The sequence below is a fragment of the Perna viridis genome, chromosome 3 (assembly GCF_037379345.1).
Source record: "Perna viridis isolate PV_CMFRI_1.1 ecotype Kerala chromosome 3, ASM3737934v1, whole genome shotgun sequence".
NCBI classification, from domain to species: domain Eukaryota; kingdom Metazoa; phylum Mollusca; class Bivalvia; order Mytilida; family Mytilidae; genus Perna; species Perna viridis.
Window position 1 is genome coordinate 33948980 of NC_142447.1, and position 23611 is coordinate 33972590.

Here is a 23611-nt window from a genome sequence, read left to right on the forward strand (position 1 = left end):
TTATTGTAATAAAAAACAGTAGCCATGGTAACATACTGAAATTTTAGTACAAATCAGTGGTCAGGGATGCCTTCCTTATATTATGTTTCTAAATATATCAGGCACTTAGAAACCAGCAGAGGATGAAAGCATGCATGGAAGAGGTGTAAAAAGGGTAAATATAATTCAATTCGATTAATTTTCTCGCAATTTTAGTTCCTAAAGTTCGTGTTTGAAAATCAGCCAGCTTTATCTGGGGTCAAATATTAAGTGAGGCAAAATCTAATCGGCAGGGGGTCTAAGAGTAAAAAGTGCGAAATCCTGCTATCTGGGCATTTTCTGAACCTATATCTGCAATGTTGATCATAAGGGTATTTGTGTACCATAATAGTAATAAAGTACATTCTTTTTCCATTTTAGGGGGCAAAAACAAGGTAACCACTGTATAAAAGATGGATTTCAAACAATCTCTTTACAACCGAATAATAGATGTGATACTGTTTGGCACGGTTGTGTGTGTGTGTTTCTTTTTATGTTAAATGAAAATATTGGCGATTACGGCAAATCAAATAAACTGTCATCGGAGGCAAAAGACTTAGAAAATAAAGACGAGCCTTGTGGTCATAAAAATCAAAATTAAGTGATCACCAGGTAACGGTGAGCGTGGAGCATTGCCAGTCCAGTAAGGCGTCCTTCACCAATTGTGGATTTTTCCCACGTCTTCGTTGTTTTTCTAAACAAAAATGGTACACCTAGATACAAATATATAGTTCTTGGTAGAGATTCCTCATACTTTGTAAGAAATAATTCCAAATCATCTTCCAAATATACAGAGGAAGATGTGTACAAAATGCTGGAATTTTTAATCGACATGTTTGTCCAGTGTGGTGGACGCGTTTTTCAGCAAACGGTCGGCATTCCAATGGGAACTAATTGTGGTCCTCTACTTGCTGACCTATTCCTTCACTCTTATGAGGCTGACTTTATAGCTGATCTGATCCGAAAGAAAGAATATCGTTTAGCTAGATCCTTTAATCTCCGTTTCCGGTATATAGATGACGTATTATCTTTAAACAATCCTAATTTTGGGGATTTGATACATCGCATCTACCCCAAAGAACTTGAGATAAAGGATACTACAGACACTGTGAAGTCGGCCTCATATCTTGACCTACACTTAGAAATCAATGGTAAAGGAAAACTATTGACCAAACTTTACGACAAACGTTTTCATTCAAAATTGTCAACTTTCCTTTCATTTGTGGCAACATCCCTTCAGCACCTGCGTATGGAGTGTTCATATCACAACTCATACGTTATGCCAGAGCTTGCCGAGACTACGCAGACTTTTTGTATCGCGTTAGAATTCTAACAAATAGGCTTCTGCAGCTGGCTTATGTTGCTACAAGATTGAAGTCATCACTGCGAAAGTTTTATGGCCGTCATCATGAACTCGTGGATCGTTACGGTGTATCCATCTGCGCCATGAAAACTGATTTGTTCAACGTGTCGTAGTTTTCCTTTCCTCTTTCGTCTACCCCGGACTTGACTTTTTATGAGCAACTCGGCGGGTGTTTCTAGAAAAGCAGAGGACGCTTACCCTACCGGTGCACCTGGTCCATGCTCCCAGTTTTTAGTAGAGTCCGAGTTGCTCATTTGCTTTTGTTACTTTGTATGTATGATTTTAGTTATTCTATGTTCTTTGTTATGTGAGTCTGTTTTCCATGCCTGGTCTTTGTCCCTGGATTGCATTCTTTTGATTACCGCTGTAACCTTGGTTCCCTTGATTACCCTTTCGGTCTTCGAAGTGGGGGAAAGGACCTTTCACAACAAACGCTTGTAGCTGGCAATGTCAACAGTAGCACAAACATATACGTTTGATATTAGGATAAAAGACTTGATGTGCCTGTTTCAAAGAAACATTGGGTGTACTTGGTAAGTCGGGCCGAGAGGTAATAAAATTTAACCTTCCACCTTCTCACTTCTTGACACATTGCATTAACGTCTGGCAGGTCTGTGTGGAAGATGCGTCAAGTTCAAGATGATATAATAATAATATACAAGTAAAAACTAAAAAAAAAAAAAAAAATTCGGAGACATTGTGAAAATCCTTCATCTATAATCTGCTTTTCAGAAACAGAATATTTTTCAATAAGATATCGGTAATAAAACTTTTTTTATGCAGCGTTTGAGACGTATTTTCTTATAACCCTAGTCCAAAAGTCTGTGGTGTATTTGTTGGGGTTTACAAGAAGCAGGAGAAGAATTTTCATGTTCGAATGAAGGGCCTTCAAAGGGCACGAACATTTATGAATAATTATAATTATTTTTACGTAAGCATACAGACACACGACAGTTTAAATAAGATTTGTTGAAAACAAGTGAAAAGCTATTGAATTTATCCTGAAGCTTCTGTGACGTAGATTTTTTTGTCTGCTCATATAAGGAGAAATGGCAGGACAATTTTCCGCCATTTTTCCACAGTGCATTTCAACTTTTGACCTATCAATATCTTCAGAAGGGAAATTTTACAAACACCTTGATTGTTGTTATGTCCCTAACTCGCTTTCATACATTCTTGACCTTTTTTTTTATCAATGAATCATTTATTTCGGGAAAACATAGTTAACATGAAATGTCACAATTACGATAACGTCGACAAATTACAATTGACATTGTGACGTCAAAATAACGACAATTGACAGTGCGCCTACGAAGTTCGATAGTAACAGGTACTTGTGACAGTTGTGTTCTGCGAATTATTGTAAACATTGTCCTATGTCAGCTGATATATTTAACAGTTGTTCGAATGGTGCAAATACATCTCCTGGGTCCCGTTCAGAATTCGATCCTGAAAATTCTGGACCGCCGACTGATTGTATCGCGATGTCCCAAGAAGGAAAACACACAGAAAGTAAAAGTCATGACACTTTACTACAGAATAAGCGAGGAAGTTTTTCCAATACTGTGAATACACACCATTTTCAAGGAATCGATAATTTTGGTGTCAATTTTAGTACAAACGAGATTGCTAGCAAGCTTCCAATTCTAGCAAATGCTCTTAGCGTCGCCGCACCTTTTAGAGCAGGAATACAAACTGACAATGCGGAAGTCTTTTTGATGACTCCCGATGGAACTTTGAAAAGAAAACTGATTAACGAAGACATGCCATCAAAAAGAAAACAACCAACCGTGGCTTACATGCCAGGTGAGATTCGAGTTTTTTTTTAATAGTCGACTGTATGTTTGTGCAAATGATTTTAGAAAATTTCATTTAAAAAAAGTAAAATTTTATCCCGTCATAACGCACAGCTCAAAATCAAATTAGTTAATGTAAGAAAGTCCAAGCTGACTTAAGTTTCGCCGCAGAAGACAGATAGATTACAGGTATGTAGGTAGTATATTAAGCAAATTGCATTTTTAATCACTTAATGTTCCTTTAATGTGCTATTTTTATTTTTTTTTATCATTATTTCCTGTGTTCCTCAGGTACTTCAATCCCATATCGTACACCTGGACAGAGCCTGAAGAATAGAAATGGAAAGATCAAACGTCCAATGAATGCTTTTATGATATGGGCTAGGACTGCTCGAACAAAGCTGGCCACAGAGACACCAAATGCCTCCAATGCTGAAATAAGCGTTAAACTGGGAGAGGTGTGGAGTAAACTTCCTAGAGAAGAGAAACAGAAATTCTATATGGAAGCTGAGCGAGTGAAGGCAAAACATAGACAGGATTTCCCAGGTATTCTAGCAAATCTGTAGATCTTTTTATTGTTATGATGATACAAAACATGCTGCATGTTTTCATTTTTTTTTTGATCTTAAATTGCATTTTTTATAACAACAAAAAATAAATTGTGAAGTCATTTTACCAATGTCTTTTTCAGTCACCTTGCAAATTCATAAAAAGTAGTATGTTTTTCAATGAGCAAAAAGGGTTTACTGTTGTTAAAAAATTATTTTTGAAATATTTTATGAGAATTAATTACATGTAATTATTTTATGTGAAGTTTTGAATTAAACTTATGAATAGTAAAATCATAAGCATTTATTCTTTAAAAGCTTTTAAAGGGGAAACGTTCCTATAGACTTATAGTTTATTTTTTAAAATAAGAACAAGATTTCATTTGCCACTTATTTCCTTTTTGAAATATTATGTGAAATACAAAAATGGGTATGGTGAATATGTCAAAAAGCCAACAACTCCACTTGGATGAAATTCGTCAGCTCAAGGCCACCCATTGGTCTTCAATGAACAACGAGGAAACCCTCGTACCACAGGGCAGGCTGCAGCTGTCCCTAAAACAACATTATACACAGGTACAGCGAAATAGTTGCTCCAAAGAATGCCAGATTAGTTGCCTTCTTATAAATTAAAAAAAAGTTTTGGATAGTTCGTAGAAATACTATAAACCTGTCAAAATAAATTTGACCCTTAATGCTTAAACAACTTGCAACATAAAATGTTTTTAATTCCAATCTATAGCATTATGCCCAACATGTACATAGTAAAAAGTCTTCAAAATCTAAATTACTGAAAAATATGCATTTCAAATTTACATTGAAAAGGGTAGATAACTCCGTAAAAATTATGTTTTGTTGGTTTTTGATTCCACTTTGTCAATTGCATGTATTGTATGATACTTAGGTATAGCTATTTGTACCTTTATATTGACTAGTTAAACATATTATTCTGCCAATGATATGTAATACATTTGGAGTATCATGAGTATATTTAAATTTTTTTGGGTTATTTTATATCACAGGCTTTTTTGGCATTTCAGTCAATTCAAAATAAAATAAATTAGTATTGTTTATACCTGACGGCAAACTATTTATCAACTGTTTTAACCTTTTTAAAAGAATCTTTAAACCACAACAAATAGGAACTTTTTATCTTGAACTTAAAATGGACACATGGTTTACTATTTAGTAACTTAATCCAAGTTGTTCTTTGATAAAATATATGAAAACTCATTTTAAGATGTAGATAATCCTCAAATGAATGCTAAAATTATTTACTATCCCTTCATTGGCATAATTATTATTTTGTATAAAATTTTATTTTGTACAGTTATCTCCCCCTTCCTGTGTTAATTCTCATGGGAAATTTGATATTCTTATTTTGAGCTTTCTGAAAGTTAGATTTTGTTAGACTTTTTTTCTGTGTTTATTTGGGTCAGTCATAATGCTATAGATAAAAACTTAAATATCTGCTATGTAAAATGTTTAGATTTAAGATAAAAATTTGTACATTTGCTGGACTGAAAGGGGAAATTCTCTGAAAAAGGATAAAATATTTTGAAGTCAAGTTGTGTGACCTATGTTGTTTGCATTAAAGTAAGATTGTTCATCCACCATCATCTTTGACAAAACTTAGGAAAATCTATTGACAAAAAATATTAGACACAATTATCTACCATAATAATAATTTTTAATGGAAATTTGTTAATATATGTATTGATTTGACTTTTTTTTATATAAAGAAGTGATTTATGCATGTTCTTTAAAATATATATTTAAGCAGTTATGAGTGTCAGTGAAAGTGGGATTTAGTAGATATTTACAGCTAATTGGTAGAATTTCCTACAAATAATTGTATACCATTCGACACTATAAACAGGCAAAAATAACCCATAATGTATAGCAGTTAAAAAAAACAACAAACATTGCAAGGTTCATTTTAAGGTTCTATTAAAACATGAAGAATAAATATAGAATATGTGATAAATCCCCCTATGCATGGTTTTTAGTCAAACTAAGAATTATTTTAAATCTCTGATACTGTTATTGAAGAAGATATATAAGATAAAAACTTAATTCTTGATATTTATCATTTTTTAATAAAAAAATGAATTATGAAAATTGATGGCCTGATAACATTTTTTCTTTGTTGAAAAAAGTATTTTTGTTATGTTGAAGTTCCATTATCAACACTTTTTGATGATCTATAGATAAAATTTTGATACTGGAAATTGAGTTGTTCACAAAGGTTAAAAAATTGCCTGTTAAATGTTTCCTTAACTATTCTAATATATTTTATTGGTATTTTTTTATGAAATGCACTTAAATTGATTTCAAGATAGCTGAGCCTTAACACTTCATGTCTAACCACTAATATAGGTTTAATGGTTTTTAATGCACCAGTCAAGGTTTTTCTAAAGCTGTATTTTGTTAATTTATGGCCAGTTCATGAGATAAAAAATGTGGGATGCATTAGTAATTTACTCTGAAATGAATGATATTTTTTTTTAATCTGTGTGACAATATTATCATTTGGGGCTGAAATAATCAACCTTCCACAGTTTTACTGTCTCCAAAGGCACAAGTACACAAATTTCTCAATTATTTTTGAAAAGTGAATGAAAATAAAGCAAAATTGATCTCATTTTGCTCTTTCTTCTCAGAAGGGTCTGTCAGAAACCTTAAATAACCTCAAATGGGTATCAAACAATCCTATAGTCACCATTTAGATTGTAGAATTCTCAGAAATTGGAGGTAACTGAACTTATTTTTCTTGTTATTTTCAAAAACTAAAAATTCCCAATAAATTTCTTTACAGAACAATTGCTGCCAGCAGCCAATTATCTCCCATTAGAAAAGCTTTTTTGTAATGAATTGACCATGCATTTTTACTAAATATGGTTTTATGTCAAACAATCTTTAAAAAAAAAATTATTAGCTCACCTGGCCAAAGGCAAGGTCAGCTATTGCCATCACTTGGTGTCTGTCGTTGTCACTAACAATTTTTAAAAATTTTTCTCCTCTGACACTACTTGACCAATCGGAACCATACTTGGTATGAATGTCCCTTGAGATGTCCTGGATAGAACTTATGCTAGGATTTTTTATCTGTCTAAAAACATAGTCGCTGTTACTAAAATAGAACATAGGGGTCAGACAGAGTTTTTCGCATATTATACCTCCAAACGGTTAGGTTTAGCCAAATTCTTTCAATTGCTGAAATGGTTCTTATTATGAGGCCTACAAAAGTCTCCAGAGATAAAAGTTGTCAGTTGACTTCTTGTAAGAGTTAATGCCCTTGAAAGGTGAAAAATGACAATTTTTTTTTCAGTTTTAAGCCAATATCTTGAATATACGATAGATATGATAGATAGAAACTTTCAATTGCCGAAATGATCCTTGTGGTAAGTCCTGCCAGAGTCTTCTTGAGTCAAAATTGTTGGACAATTCCTTGTTAGATTTATTGCCTTTGAAAGGCAAAATTTAACCATGTGAGCAATTCAGGCTCCTGGGATCCTCTTGTTATTTTTTTATGGCCTGTCCTGGCTTTTTATTTCTTAAGATTTTGCATCCTGCCTTTTTATTTCAAATTTGATCCTAGCCATCCATAAAAATTAAATGGAAGTCTCTAACAACTCTATTGGTATTTGTATTGTCATGTGCAATTGACTTATTGTTCAATTCTGTAGTACTCTCTTCAAGAACCTACGACAGTATCTGAGAGGTAACGATTTCATACAAGTTATATAATGCATCAGGCATAGTCATAGCTGTAAACATAGGAACAATGCTGTAATATAGCTTATTAAGTAATAAAAAGAACCTTACCAACAGACAACTTCTGTGGTGTAAAAGGGATTTAATACTTTCAGATTGGATTTATCAACCTGAGCCCCCAAAGAAAGGAAACAAAGCTGAGAGTAACCATCAGACATTATGGGATCAGTATAATGAAAATAGACCAAAAGTTGTACAGAAGTCTCGACCAACACCCCAAGGACCATTCATCAAATATGTTGGACAACCCAACCGACCAATTCTACCAAGAAACGTATATCCCCTTCAACCAGTAACAATCATGCCTCAAGGAAATCAGTTCGGAGTTGCACCAAGAATGCCTTTTGTGCAACAACTAGCATCACAAGCCATGTTCGTGCAAAGGGATCCAGGTAAAAATGACTGTTATTGCTTTCATTTACCCTTGACCTTAAATAAATGAAATATTCAGGAGATAAACTAAATCAAAGTATTCATAGCATAACTCCATTTTGGGCAATTCTACTAGTACTGTAGTAGCCAACTGCAGGTATCAGAAAAACTTAACGGTCCTCCAAACAGTTATTGGTACTCTTTACTAATTGCCATCAGCACTTTATTGATATTGTGACTACTGACTAAGGATTCTTATTGAAGGATTTTTTAATAAGAAGATCTATCATTGAATTTGATTAAGTTAGTTATGTGTATGATATATGAATCTGTTTCCATTTTTAAGTGAGTAAGGAGCTGTAGAAAATATTTTCTGCTTTCTTTCCTTCCATCAAGAATATTTTTCTTTCAATTTGAGATGAATATTTTATATTTAATTTTGGATTCCATTTAATAGCTTGAATCAACTTTTAAAAAATGGAAGAGTTGCTGACTATTTACACCTATAAATTTTTAAGTCTGTAAGGTAAAAATAACAACTGTGGTTTTTTGCAAACCCTGAGCACTGCTTTGCTTATAAATATATGCAATCCCTGGCAAAAACATTTTCAGCTACTAGCTTGAACCACAATGGCTTACATTTCAATCAAATTGAATGAACAAAACATTTACTGAGTTTCTACAAACCAGAACCAATTTTAACGAACTTGAACATAGGGGCTATTGGCTATAGGCACACTGTAAATGTCTTTTTATTGAAACATCTTATTGATTAGGTACAGGGAATTATCTCCGTCAATTTGTTCCATACCAAAGCAACACACCAAGACTACATAGACCAGCTGGGAATCTGGACTATAATTCAGTTCAAAATGTTACCATCATACATCCTAAAGGAGCTGTATCAACAACAACAGCTACAAAAGGCAGGCCAAACACTGTTTCAGAGAAGGTTAAAGGTGAGTAAATCAAATATCTCTGTATAATAAACAAAAATGCCAAAGATTATAAGATTTTAGGCTAGACATACACATGAAAAGCTTTTTAAAACACTCAGTAAATAGTCAGAACCTTATCACTGTTATCAAAGATAATAAGTTTTGTAGTGTATTTCATCTTTTATATTCAATAGTTGTTCAATGGTCAGTTGCTGCTCCACATTCTGACAATTTTTGTTGTTGAAAAAGTAGTAACCATTTTTCTTTTACAACATTTGAAACGCGAAGGTAAAACTTTGAACAGTTGGACCAAGTATGCACACACCCTCAATACAGCTCTAAATTTGGATTGTGATTTTAAAAAATGTTTAACACCTTTATAAGATTCTGACCAAAATCAAAGTTGTCAAACTGTCAAAGAATTCTTAATTTGCAATTTAGATCGAGGAAATAAGAAATTTGAACAAAATTGAAGAAAATTGGATTTCTGACTCTAATACTTTAACCATAACCCTGTAAATCTTTCAAAACCTTCCTTTTGAGGTATAAATTCTTGTAGTATTATTTCATAGAGACCGATACACTAGAAGTTTTTTTTAACAGGAAACAGGGAAAATATGTGTCAGTTTGGACCCTAATTTAGCATTGTCTGTTCATCTGTCAACAGTATTTGTGTAGGCAGTACTGGTATCTCAACAACTATATATGGTACATAGTTTTATAACCTGGACTAAATAAACTTGTTATTTTGCAGTTGTTCAAGATAATCTTCATGTAAGAGATGAACAAACTGAACTCACTGTTGTAAATCAGCAGTCCTTGCATGAAGATAAAATGGAGAAAAATGACTCTAATTTACAAGGAAAAGAAGCAAACATTAAAAAAACAAGTGATTCTGAAACGCCTAAGAAAACTCAAAAAAAGGGAAAAAAGAATGAGAAAGGAAGTGACAAAAAATCGTAAGACATTATTAATTACTACTTAATGATATCTGTATACTAAGTGACAAATAGATCTTTTCAATATTCATTAGAAAAGTATTGTCCTCAATGCTAAATCAATTAATCATAAAGCATTATACCATATATCATAATAATTTTCATGGGAATGTAAAAAATGTTATATTCTGTAGTCAGGCTTACATTATATTCCAACTATTTTTTTTCTGTAGATCAACTAAACAGAAACAGAAAGGAAGTGCTACTAAAACTACAAAAGAGAGTGCAAGAAACATTGGTGATGAATGTGAAGTGCCAACTCTTCCAGGTAGTAGTACCCAGCCTAATGATGAACATCCTGATGATTTCTGGCCATTTCCCTTCCCGCCAGCGGAACAGGAATCACATATGAACATGTTCGAAGGTAAGCAAATCTTGTTATGACTAATGATACAAAATTTTCAGTGATTAAAACAATTTTCATAAAAAAAATGGTTTAGAGACTTAAATAATTATGCTTTTACCTGAATTGAATTATATCTTCCACTTATCTGTATAAGAGACATCTTGAAGAGGATCTTTTTGAACAACTACATCTTACCCATCTAACACAGAAAAAATAATGTAGCAATGATCAATTAGGTTTGTACCTTTTTATTTGAGTAATGATGTCAACTGATTTACTGTAGGTCATATCCATGAATCTGGAGAAGAAGGGGATCCTTACACTACATATCTATGTCCTGTGAAATCCAAATCTGATGATGGGAAATTACATGTTGATGTCTCAGGGTATGTATCATTCTATCAGTGTAGCAATAGTCATTCATAGAAATACCATTTAAATCCTGAACTTAACAGGCAAAAAAGGTGATATCATAAAAAACTTTAAAAAAACCCATAAATTTAAGTTAGAACAAATTTCTAAACAGCAGTATTTTCCATGACTGGGGGAAGAATCGATTACATGATAATGCTACAGATTTGATTTCATACAAATTACACAACTTTTCCTACCTGGTGAATGAATTTACTGGTACAACACCGTTACTCCTACAACACAGGAAGTACAGTTTCCATTCCTCCAAACTCCAGGTCAGGAAGTAGCTTGCCAGCCAACCTCTAGCATTTGTAACACTAGTACATTTCTCATCAAGACTACCATTGTTTTCTAATCATGAATACAACAAGTGGTTTCATTACTCTCCAGATTTTCTACTACTGGTATATCAAATAACTTGGTGTGTTTGCATTCATAAATAAAAATAACTTTGGTTCAGAATGAGAAATTTTCTTGAATGCATAATATCTGATTGCAAGGATTCAGTAACCAGGTAAGAAACGATTGAGTATCTGAAACGCAAAATTGAACGAATTATGAACTGCAATGCAGATTTGCCCTTTAGTAATGGGAAATACTGTTAATGGATATTTCTCTCACCCGACTTTTTTTTTTATAGATTTTTCAGGTTCTGTTTTACTCATGTTTGTAAATTTACAGGGTTCAAAATGGTGTCATTTGAAATATATTTTGACTGTCTTTAGTCAGAATAAATTATATGTGTATGAAGACTATTAATACCCTTGCCTATATAGTGTATTTTGAAAACATGCAGTTTTTCTGAGCCATGTCTCCACTTAGTTCAGGGATAATAGTTGTTTGGGAATAATAATCAATTAAAACATTTATTACCACAAAATATCCTTGTTACTGCTAGGATATTTATTGAACCAAATAAATATTAAGTATTACTTAATATCATTATTTTTGGTACATATAAATAGCATTGTGACTTTCTTTATATTTAGCTGGCAACAATACCTTAGACATGATCAGCAACAGAAACCTACAGAAAAACTTGATGCCTACTTTGTGGATAAAGCTGAAGTAGTCAGTTGTCCAAGTGACCTTGATATTTGTCCAGTACCTGTGGCATTAACACTAGCTCGTCAGGATAGTAAACCTAATGATAAATTTAGCTCAAGTTTTGGAAGTAGCATTTCAAATGCACTTAATGTACTTGAAGGTGACAGTAATGATGAATGCTCAGAAGATGCCACAGTCATGCAGATAGACTCTAAGGGAAATCTTACTGAAAGTACAATCAATATGAAAGATATAGAAATTCTTCAACAAAACGATAATAATCAAATGAGAAGTATAAATCAAAGTTCTGTTCAGTATGCTGTAAACAGTGAAGTGGATACTAGACCATTTAAAAAAAGAACTAATAGATATTTTCAGGATATGGAGGAGAATCTGGTCATTGTAGAATAATGAACTGTTACTACTTAAGTATCAGTAGGGGAAGAATCCAGTATTGTAGAATTAATGTGACTATCTCAACATTAATAGGGGAGGAATATGAGCCAGGCTTGTTTTATAAAGAATCTTAAATTGAGATTTTTTTTTCAAATTCAAATCCTTCCTCAACTCAATTTTCAACCAATCGAATCACTTGCAATAGAAAATTTGAGGAACATCTAAAGGTTTTTTTTTTTAAATTTATGTCAAGATAATTCGTAAAGTATAAAAGAAATCTGTGTATTTGCTATTTGATAATATTAGTCTTTGCTATAGTGTTACATTAATCTGTGATATATAAGAATTTCTAGAGTTCAATACATTTGATATGTATGTTGTGTTTTTTGCTGATTTTTATTATACAAGCCAATTAAAGCTTCTTGCTGCTTTTCTTCATTTTAATTTGACCAATAAACTTCACAGTTAACTTGTTGGAAGACAAGCCCAAAACTTTAAATCTACAATTTTTTTCTTTAAGTATAGTTGGGTTATATTTATAATAATAACTTCACAATTTGGAGAAAGTTCTCCAGCCAAAAAACAAGTTTTACTAGCCATGACCATCAGACTTGTGATTAATTTTGAAGACTCATATTAAAATCCATTATAAATGTTCATATGAAATTAACAGTAGTCAAGTTATCTGAACTCACAAGGGCTATTAAGGTTTACTACACTCATTTTAACAAAGTATATGTATACTGGTATATGGAGGTCTAGGGCCAATAACTATTGTTAAAAAATAACAGCAATGTAGTTAGCATAAATTTTACTCCCCCCCCCCCACCCCCAACCAAGATTACAGACTTTGAAATAAAGAAAATGCTACAACATCTTCGCTTGTAGGATACTAAATAAAAGCATTAAGCATGAAAATGCTCTAGTTCTGGCCTTCTACAGACAAATCAAAGTTTTTTAAAACATGAATAGAAAAATAAATTTTTTTCTTACAATATATTTTTTTAAAAGTCCATTCATAAATATTAAAACAGTAAATGTACATTTAAAAAGTTTTTTTTATCCAAAAGAATAGTCCAGGAAAAGGTGAGAAGACAAAAAATGAACACATCCAAGTCTGTATGTTAAACAATAGTTCTATGAGTGTTGTTATGCCTTTGGTTTAGTTTCCTGATCACTGACATTGCGTATGTAAATAGAGTCCTGAGGAATATCAACAGCATCCTCTGTTTCATACATGTAAGATGAAGCTATAGCTAAAACAGATCCATCATGACTGAACATTAAGGAAGCAATGCTGGTTGGATATCTGAAAATAAAACAAGTTTTAAAATTCTATTTGTAGTTAATTGCTAAAAGTCCAATTCTATATAAAAAAAAATACTAGTTGTCTGTAAAATATTGACTATAATTCTATCTAAGTCTAATAAAGTCTCCAGATAAGGTTTCTGCCACCTGTTCAGAAGACTGAAACTGAAATGCCTAATAGAAAGGAGAATTAAAGTAATGACTGTTGAAGAGAAATGACAAAAAAGTCAAACTTTTCAAAAATAACAAATTAGAAATACCATGAGCCCGCTCACAAAAGAGAAAATCCTCTGACTCATATAGAGTTAACCATGAAAACTTAAGTTGAATTATTTCCCTCAGGAGTGTTCTGACAATAATTACATTCCTTCACACACATCTACAAATGACATCAAATGTACCTATAAAATTCAATCAAATTCCTAAGCAGTATATCATACTTTATATTTCTAGAAGATAAATTTTCCTCGTTTTTCAAAAATGACCCTTAAGGAACATGCTTTAGAATTTGAATGTACAAAACATAGTTCACTAACTTGATTTTGAGATAATGAAGCCTTAATAAAACCAATATTTTACTACATTTCATATGGATTCTGTAGGGAATTGTATGCAGGTGTGCATGAAGAAATATAAAGAATGTTCAACTGAAGATGTTTTACATTTTGTTTCCGTCATCGTTTTTCCAAAAATGATGGTACACCTAGATACAAATAAATAGTTCTTAGTAGAGATTCCTCATACTTTGTAAGAAATAATTCCAAATCATCTTCCAAATGTTTACAAAATGCTGGAATTTTTAATCAACAACATATTTGTCCAGTGTGGTGGATGCGTTTTTCAACAAACTGTCAGCATCCCAATGGGAACAAATTGTGCTCCTCTACTTGCTGACCTTTTCCTTCACTCTTATGAGGCTGACTTTACAGCTGATCTGATCCGAAAGAAAGAATATCGTTTAGCTAGATCCTTTGATCACAGTTTTCACTATATACATGACGTATTATCTTTAAACAATCCTAAATTTGGGGATTTGATATATCGCATCTACCCCAAAGAACTTGAGATAAAGGATACTACAGACACTGTGAAGTAAGCCTCATATCTTGACCAACACTTAGAAATCGATGGTAAAGGAAAACTATTGACCAAACTTTACGACAAACGTGATGACTTTTCATTCAAAATTATCAACTTTCCTTTCATCTGTGGCAACATCCCTTCAGCACCTGCGTATGGAGTGTTCATATCACAACTCATATGCAGGTGCTGAAGCTTGCAAAAACTACGCAGACTTTTTGTATCAAGCTACAATTCTAACAAATGGGCTTCTGGAACAGGGTTATGTTGCAACATGATTGAAGTCATCACTACAGAAGTTATATGGTCGTCATCATGAACTTGTGGAGTGTTACAGTGTATCCATCTGCACTATGAAAACTGATTTGTTCAACATGTCATAGTTTTCCTTTCCTCTTTGGACTACCCCAGACTTGACTTTTAATGAGCAACTTGGCAGGTGTTTCTAGAAAAGCAGAGGACGCTTACTCTACAGGTGCACCTGGTCCATGCTCCCAGTTTTTAGTGGAGTCTGAGTTGCTCATTTGCTTTTATTACTTTGTATGTATGATTTTAGTTACTTTATGTTCTTTGTTGTGAATGTCTGTTTTCCATGTCTGGTCTTTGTCCCTGGACTACATTCTTTTGATAACCGCTATACCCTTGGTTCCCTTGATTACTCATTCTTTATGAATTGTGAACACAAAAACCTGATGTGATCTTAGTGAAAGGGATATCTCTCCTTGTTCCTGAGTTTAAGGAGAAGATTTGTTACTTTATGTGCAGGATACAACTTTATAGCTCACCTGGCCTTGAGGCCTTGTGAGCTATTGTCATCACTATCTCCTTCATCCAAAGTTTCCCATAAACTTTTTCACCTTCTCCTCTAAAACTTAGTACTGGACAGATTGTAACCAAACTTTACTTGAATGTTCCTTACGGTTTCTTTAATAATCCTACGGTGGATTTTTTTTATCTGGCAAAAAAATGGCTGCCATTACTAAAAATAGAAAAAACAGACCATAGGGGTCAAATAGCAGAATTGAGCAAATTACTCAAAAACAGTTGAGTTTAGCTAAAAACTATCTTCATTTATGCACATCTACATATGAAACTTGACCTTTCCATAAAATTTCATCAAAATCCAATGAATGGTTTGTTTGCATTAACAAGATACATGAGATATGTGGACAGATGGACAGACAAGCCAACAGACAGACATACAGGGTGATTCCTATATATCCCAAACTTTATTTAATGAAGTTCCATTATCCTTTGAATTTATTGAGCACTGAAGTGTAATATAACAGATATGGTGAAATAACTATAACCTAAAGTACTTATGTTAAAAAGTAGATTTATAGTATGGTTCAGACTACCTATGAAACTGGCAAAGTCTTTTCTTGTTGAATCCATCCCAGATGTTAACATATCCATCAGACCCTCCAGATGCAAATGTGTTGTGTTGTGAGTGAAAGGCAATGGCATTAACTGGGTATATCATTTCCACACCATTCTCTTTGATTCTATGACATTTAAAGGCATACTTTCTTTTCTGTACCTCAGGACTTGGGTCTAAATATTCTACTGCTACTCTCCCTATTCAGCAAGAACAGGTACAAAAATAGGATTCAAAACAGAAACAAAAAATCACGACCTTAACAACGAAGAAACAACAATAAAAATGAAATTTTGAAATGACTATTCTATACCAAAGCCATTTTAACCACTCTCTATAGTAAATTTCCCATCTACAGTGAAAAATAATTTAAACAACTCATTACTGAAATTGTATCATTGCCTGTGAAGTTTTTATTGTCTTGAACCATCTTTTCAGTTTAAATTGTGAAAAAATCCCCATAAAAATTAACAACAAAAATATACATAAAATTGTCCCCAAAAAAAATCTTTGTGAAAAATGGAATTCTCATAATGTACTAAAGAACAGAGCTTTACAGAGAAGTTAATATTATAACAAGTTTCAAAAGATATGAATGTTGATATTTTTTCTCCCCATAGGCTGAAGATGTTAGAAAATTTAACTTCAAAATATAAGTGTCTAAATCATAAATCAATAAATGATATTGCAGACCAGATGATAGAGATAAATTCATTACATATAATACCTTCAATAGAACTGAGTACATAGCCTTGCTTGTTAGGGAAACATCGTATACATCGTGTTTGGTACTTGAGACTGGACTCTCTTCTTTGCTGTACATATCCCATATTCCTTAAGTCCCACACTAAGATTCTACGTCCAGCTGTTCCTACAACCAATCTATCTCCACATACCGATAAAGTGTACACCTGTAATTGTCATATACTAAGTATGCAAGTATCCTAGAAAAATTTACAAATGTATGACAATAATTTAGAAAGTCAGAATACAAAATTAATGTTTTCTTTCTGACAAATCTTTCACTGACTTATCACAATAGGCTACAGAATTTGTATATAATTTATGTTTGGTTTATCTTAAACCAGTAACAAATACTTCAATCAATCTAATCATTATACTTAAGTATCAGTCTTAATAAAAATCAGACAAAAGGTGATTCATGAATGTCAAAAACTCACTGATCTCACTTTTATTTCTTGTTCAGAAACAGTTACTGATCACATAACCAGTCTTAGTTCTTCATTTGGTTGTTGCACTTGATAAAAGATGTATATGAAATTTGCACTTTGCAAGAGTTATTGGGTCCCTTTGGTTGATTTTTGTGGGAGATGAATGTATTATTTTCTAAAAAGTGCAGATCTGAATATGGAAATGATCATCATTATGTGAAAGTATGGCATATGTAATTGTAAACTGAAAAAGCATCCTTTGTTTGGTGGTTTTTTCTTCACCATAAATCATTTTACCATTGGCAATGTGACTTGTATGTGGACTGGTACTTAAAAACACTTTTGGGACTACATGATGTGTGAGGTACAACTTCACACCTCTACACTCTATCTAGAGAGGACATGTCGGAGTTGCTGCATAGCAGCATTAAGAATCTACCCTAATGTGTCCGGTTCACTGAACTGACAGATGGTATAACAATGGTGAGGGCCTACTCTACCTTGTCGGGTTGACTGAACTGACAGGATGTGGTTAAACAATGGTGAGAACCTAACCTACCTTGTCAGGTTGACTGAACTGATAGGAAGTGGTTAAACAATGATGACGACCTAACCTAACTTGTCAGGTTGACTGAACTGACAGGATGTGGTTAAACAATGGTGAGTACCTAACCTACTTGTCAGGTTGACTGAACTGACAGGATGTGGTTAAACAGTGGTGAGGACCTAATCTACCTTGTCATGTTGACTGAACTGACAGGATGTGGTTAAACAATGCACAGGTGTTGACTTTGCTGCTTTCAACCGGAGTCTCCCGATTCATGCAAAAAAAAAAATCAAACCAATATTCTCTTGATTACGTGCCCATGACTAAGTGGGAGGTTAATGCCTGTTATGTCTGAAGTGGTCCCAGTAGGTACGTATAAATGTGTCAGTCGAAAAGAGGCACATCTCAGGATTACAACAATAGAAGTGGGTCAGGCAAAAATTCAAAATTAAGGTGAAAACTGATCTTAACAAGGCAAGGAAAAAATGGCAGATACATTACATTTAGGTAAGGAAGAGGAGGTGACCACCAATTTTTGTAATATAAAACAAATGTCTGTGGGCAAATCTCCCACTTTGAGAACATTTTGAGAGGGAGATCTCCTGCTTTAAAATTAGTTTTCAGATTAAAGTTGTAGTTAATTACTTCAATTCATGCAGAATTGACAAAAGACAAAAACTCGGCAAATCTCCTACTTAGAGAAAATTTTGAAAGGGAGATCTCTCACTTAGAATTCTCAATGGTTAACACCTATGAACAGTGGTGAGAACCTAACCTACCTTGTCAGGTTGATTGCGCTATAGGATGTGGTGTAACAGTAGTAAGGATTTAAACCTGCCTTGACAGTGTTGACCATCTAACAATTTGCCTACCTTCTCAGGTTGCCTGACTGACAGGATATGATGACTGCAATTTAAGATACTGGATAACAGTACTAAAGATATAACCAACATGTACCTTGTAAGATTGGTTTAACTGTAAGGACATGGTGTCAGAGCAGTAAGGATCTAACATGCCTTGTCAAGTTGATTAACATGACAGAATGACTCAACTATACAATAAGGTGTAATGTTAGGTAGACTGAACTGATAGGGTGTGGTTTAAAGTAGTGAGGGTCTAACTTACCATGCCAGGTAGACTGAACTGAAAGGGTGGGGTGTTCAGTAGTGAGGGTCTAACCTACCCTGTCAGGTAGACTGAACTGATAGGGTGTGGTGTAACAGTAGCCAGGGTCTAACCTACCCTGTCAAGTGGACTGAACTGATAGGGTGGGGTGTAACAGTAGCCAGGGTCTAACCTTACCTGTCAGGTAGACTGAACTGATAGGATGGGGTGTAACAGTAGACAGGGTTTAACCTACCCTGTCTGGTAGATTGAACTGATAGGGTTGGGTGTAACAGTAGCCAGGGTCTAACCTACCCTGTCTGGTAGATTGAACTGATAGGATGGGATGTAACAATAGCCAGGGTCTAACCTAACCTGTCAGGTAGACTGAACTTTTGGAAAATAGTCTAACAGTAGAGAGGGTAACACCAATTGTGCCAGGTTCACATGGTGTTACAATAGTGAGAATCTTTGGCAAGAAAATACCTGTGTTACTATTAACATGCCCTGAAAAACTAGGGTTGGGAGGTAGGCAAAACTTTTTTTATTTTTCAAAAGGGTTTTGACTGGCTTGTGTTGGAGACACAATGTGCTTGTTAAAAAATGGCCAAAAACCTTAGGGTAGGCACAAAATGTTGCTGTAGAAAGGATTAGTGGAAACACAGGTATTTTATTTGGCCTAGTCTACCTTGTCAGGTTGACTAAAGGATCCAGCTCCACAAGGTGTTCGAGGGTCCCATAGTTTTACTGTGGAGTCCCAACTTCCTGTTATTACTACATTAACTTCTGGACAATATTCTACACACTTTATTGGTGCTTCATGGGTACCCACTGTTGTGCCTGTCAACAAAATTAGTATATTAACTCATCAAATGTGAAGACTTAAGACAGAAGTGAAACTCTATCATTAGATACATGTAATACAAATAATGATGTATAATCAATCATTGAGAATAAAGTTTAGAAATCACAATTTATAGCTTTTGGTTACATAATGGTGATTATATTGTAGCTAATTTATTAGTAGGAACAGTTTATTTGTTTTAAGGATATTTCACATAGTTTGATCACATAACATTTAATATGCATTCACTTGGTTCGTCAATCCCTCATCAGTTATGGCACTAATGCAACAAAACAGTATGTTACCTATCACCCTTGTGGTAAGTTCTCTACCAGAGTGAGAGGAATTACCTGATTAAATCTGAAAGTGGTTCACATGTTTTACCTAAAAAGTTTTACTTTCAGTAAGTAAGCCAACAACAACTTTTATATTTTCTTAGTAATTACACTGTAACTACCATGAGGCACATTTGTACCTGAGTTTGCATTAAAATCAAACATCTTCAAAGTATTGTCAAGTCCTCCACTGTAAGAATGAACAGCATCCTGTCAATTACAAAAAGAATGAATCAGAAAGCTATCATATACGATGTAGTTATAAAAACTTAAAAAAAAAAAAAAACCCAAAACATAAAATGTACAAATTTACCAGTATTTTTTTTATGTAATTTCTTGTTCACCAATTAAAAGCACTCATGGGATGAAGAAAACTAAAATTATTTGCAGTTGGTGTAATGCAATATGTATTTCATGTATGACACCTCCAGTGTTAATAGCAAACCTTACATGAAAACAACAGTCAAGGACAGGTGCTGAGTGGAAGTATTCCATTCTCTTGTTGTTGGCAACAATGTCATATAAACGAACTGTAGAATCCCATGAAGATACCAGTAGAAACTGACTGGAGTTGGGTCCAAACTTCACGCTTGATATTCCATCATTTGGAGGATTCTTTAACTGAAACTCATTTGGAGTTTCACCCATTGCATATGTCTTGATATCTATGCCTTACATAAAAAATAAAACTGTTATCAGTTGGAGATTCTCCACCCAACCCAAAGAATTGATTTTCCAGAATTAACCATTTAGAAGCTTTAGTTGTCTCTGAAAGTCATTTTGTTTGATTAAATGCAGTCAAAAGGGATTATTTTTAGATGCTCTTCCAAACAATGTACAGAATTCCTAAGTTCATTCAAATTAGTTACAGGGTTTAAAAATTTTTAGAAAATGTGATAAGTTAACAGACTGAAGATTGAAAAATCCTGAAAAGACCCTGCTTTGCACTTGTACAACATGCTGAGCCAAATCTTTATCGTGCTACATGTAGCTAAATGAAGCTGCAGACCTCAGTAGGGCACATTATTCCGACTCTGAGCAGGGGAACAAACCCACAACCTTCTGCATTCAAGGTCAGCACCTACCCTGAGATCATCAAACTTTTCAAGAAAAAAATAATTTACAAGTAAGCAACTAAAGGCCCTAGAAGGCCAAAATCACTCACCTGGAATTCACTTCTTTATCTTATGAATGTTTTATGTCAGGAATAAAACAAATATTTCAGTACATTGTAATTAAACTTTTGAGGACAAAAACCCCTTAAAGGAGTTATTTCTTAGCATGATTTAGTTAAAATCTTTTACATTATCTAAGGCTGATCGAGGGTCATTTCATTAATTTAGTTTTTTTCTACATGTATCTTCAGAAATCAGAAAATTTGTCAAATGCAGCCTTTCAAGGGCAATACCTCAAGTAAGGCTAATCATTTTTAATTTGTTGGTTTACGGATCCACCAACCCCAATTTGTGAATTGAAAAAAAAAAAAAAAAATAAAATTAAGAATTTCAGTTTTTTAATCCCACCGACCCTTTAAACCCTTAAAATTTGAATTTAAATCACATTCTTCGATTAAAAGAGTCATAAATCTGACAAAAGGTTTTAATTGCCGTTTAAACAGGTAAGGGAGAGTTGTATGACAGCTAAGGGGCAATTAGCTGATCAGGGTTATCAATGATGATTGACAAGTGGAAGTTGGACCTAAATGTACCACACATTTATAGACAGCCAATCATTTGTTAATTATAAATATTAACTGCACAACTACTGTCAATTAAACAGGTCTAAATTTTGTAGAACCACATGTATAAATAAATTATACAGGTTTGTTTATTTTGAAAAGTCAGTTATAGTATATTTAACTCCCTACCAATTTATTATAATGTCATCAAAGATAATAGATATTACCTCCTTGAGATAAAAGGAAAATCAAAAGTTCATTTACATTTAAAGTAAAAGAATTTCTTTTTGATAAAATGAAAGAATTTTAAGATACAAAAGAAGATGTATTTGTACAGCATAATCTCGTTTTATACCTTTCTATTTTATATATTAGTAAACCAGACAGACTTTTTCAGTATCGGACATCTTTTTTAAATAGATATTTTTCTAACTTATTGTAAATAATAATAATCAATGTACGGCTGAGTAACTTCAACCACAGGATATGATCTTACTGGGATTTCTCTCCTCCATATTGGGAGTGTGGTAATTGCTGTTACCACACTCGTTTCATCATCATTGATATTGATGCTGAGTTATACATGTACCTAAAATACTAAGTTGGGTATGACTACTGATCAAAGAGTAGTTTTCACAGATTTTTCATGCTCTCTAGTGAAAAAAGCTTATGCCAAAAAATTAAGAAACGTGTAATAGATAACTGCTATTTTGCTTTCAAAATTAAGCTTTCATACAAAGATTATCATTGATGAGCAAAAATTTGGCGAACAGATTGGTGAGAATTGCTTCTGTCTTGAAAACGGGATCTACTCTCTGACCAGTCGATGTATCAACTGTCATTCTATGACATTGACACCATTCCAGTACTTATACAAATTATTAAAATGGCGTAAACAAGAAAAATGGTAGATATTCTGAAGTTATTTACGTAATTTGAAGAATTGGTTACAGGCAAACTTGTTAATAATGCTAAAATCACCTGGTAAAAATGTTTAAATTTTGCAGAACACCGCGCGGAAGTTAAAGAAAATTTCTAAATTCTAAACGCAAACGGTGATGTTTCCGGAAAGTAACCCGAAAAATTTACCGAAGAGGAAGGTAAAATAATATTGACGTACAAAATATTTTGTTTTTTTTTATTAACAAGGTGGTAGATGAAAAGATTTATATATCAGTTATTATCAGAATACTTAATTTAATTTTACATCGTCTTGTACGACTGAATTTCTACGTTCTAATGAACAAAACAATGTTTCTAATATTTTTACTTTCGTTTTCGTTGTCATTTTCAAGTTTTGCTCAAGTTTATTATTTATTTTTTCGGTATCTCAAGTAGATTGATTTTGCTGACAAAATTATGCTGTTTACATTTATGGTTGGTGAATGTATTCGAAAAAAGTGAAGGGAATTAAAATATTCGGTAGAATTTATTCTACTTTCGTTTTTGATGTTAAGTTCGAAGAATTTTAAAATAAAAATAAATAAATTACTGGTAACAGTGCAAAAAAATCTTTCAGAGTCTTTAAAAGGTGATAGAACAATATGTAGACGTTGTTTATGTTGAGCTGTACAGATGGATTACTATCATTAGCATCATTATGCAGTGTGCCATATAAATTTCTGAAAACAAACCTGAAAATTTTTAATGAACTTAATTATTGGCATGCTAGAAGAATTATGTAAGCCCACCAGCATTTTTACCAGGCATGGCTGTCGGGCTGGTGGTCAATTTTGAAGACTGATTATGAAGACATCTAAATTAAAAAAAAAACAACTTTGAAATCAAGTCTATAATAATCCAGTTGTTATATTTATTTTGATGAAAATATCTTAAGGATGCTGATTTTTTAACTGTTCCATTATTTTATTTTATTCAACTTACTACTTTGTCATAAAAAAAAAGCAAAAAAGTAGAAATTCAGTGTTTTAACTAATGGTTTGTTTTGAGCATGCAGTACTTGAAGTTGTTTCAAAGAAAATCTGAACATGTTACTAACTCTTACAGTCTTGTATAAAGAGTTATCCATGCAAACCATACAATACTGAGTATACCTAAGAAAAGTATTAGCAGACTGTTAAAACATACCTGCCAGTGCCAAGTGTCACTTTTTGTGGGGAATTTACCCATGAGAGCTCCAAAATATAAATTT

At 33.2% G+C, this 23611-nt stretch overlaps 3 protein-coding genes across 6 annotated transcripts in view; 2 read left to right on the forward strand and 1 right to left on the reverse strand.

Moving 5' to 3' along the window:
- Positions 1 to 1254: 1254 nt before the first annotated feature.
- LOC148621967 (uncharacterized) lies at positions 1255 to 12388 on the forward strand. 2 transcript variants are annotated; one of them, XM_088571387.1, is made up of 8 exons: positions 1255 to 3187; positions 3469 to 3723; positions 7598 to 7894; positions 8651 to 8833; positions 9567 to 9771; positions 9984 to 10174; positions 10440 to 10542; positions 11560 to 12388. In XM_088571387.1, exons 1-8 carry the CDS (start codon positions 2758 to 2760, stop codon positions 12026 to 12028), a joined length of 2133 nt encoding a protein of 710 aa, XP_088427513.1. In that variant the 5' UTR covers positions 1255 to 2757; the 3' UTR covers positions 12029 to 12388. The 2 variants fall into 2 exon arrangements, with proteins under 2 accessions (XP_088427513.1, XP_088427514.1); XM_088571388.1 differs by having other exon boundaries at positions 1259 to 2711.
- LOC148621968 (mitotic checkpoint protein BUB3-like) lies at positions 11423 to 22492 on the reverse strand. Of its 2 annotated transcripts, none has more exons than XM_088571389.1 (7): positions 22441 to 22492; positions 20232 to 20452; positions 19922 to 19991; positions 19291 to 19442; positions 16507 to 16690; positions 15760 to 15979; positions 11423 to 13322 (listed from the first exon to the last, which is right to left on the reverse strand). In XM_088571389.1, exons 2-7 carry the CDS (start codon positions 20427 to 20429, stop codon positions 13163 to 13165), a joined length of 984 nt encoding a protein of 327 aa, XP_088427515.1. In that variant the 5' UTR covers positions 20430 to 20452; positions 22441 to 22492; the 3' UTR covers positions 11423 to 13162. The 2 variants fall into 2 exon arrangements, with proteins under 2 accessions (XP_088427515.1, XP_088427516.1); XM_088571390.1 differs by lacking the exon at positions 22441 to 22492 and adding an exon at positions 22390 to 22408.
- Positions 22453 to 23611, forward strand: part of LOC148621969 (uncharacterized) — a 68763-nt gene continuing 67604 nt past the window's right edge. For both annotated transcript variants that reach the window (XM_088571384.1, XM_088571385.1), the window contains exon 1: positions 22453 to 22559. The gene's annotated coding sequence lies outside the window, so the exon portion shown is untranslated. The remainder of the gene's footprint in view (positions 22560 to 23611) is intronic.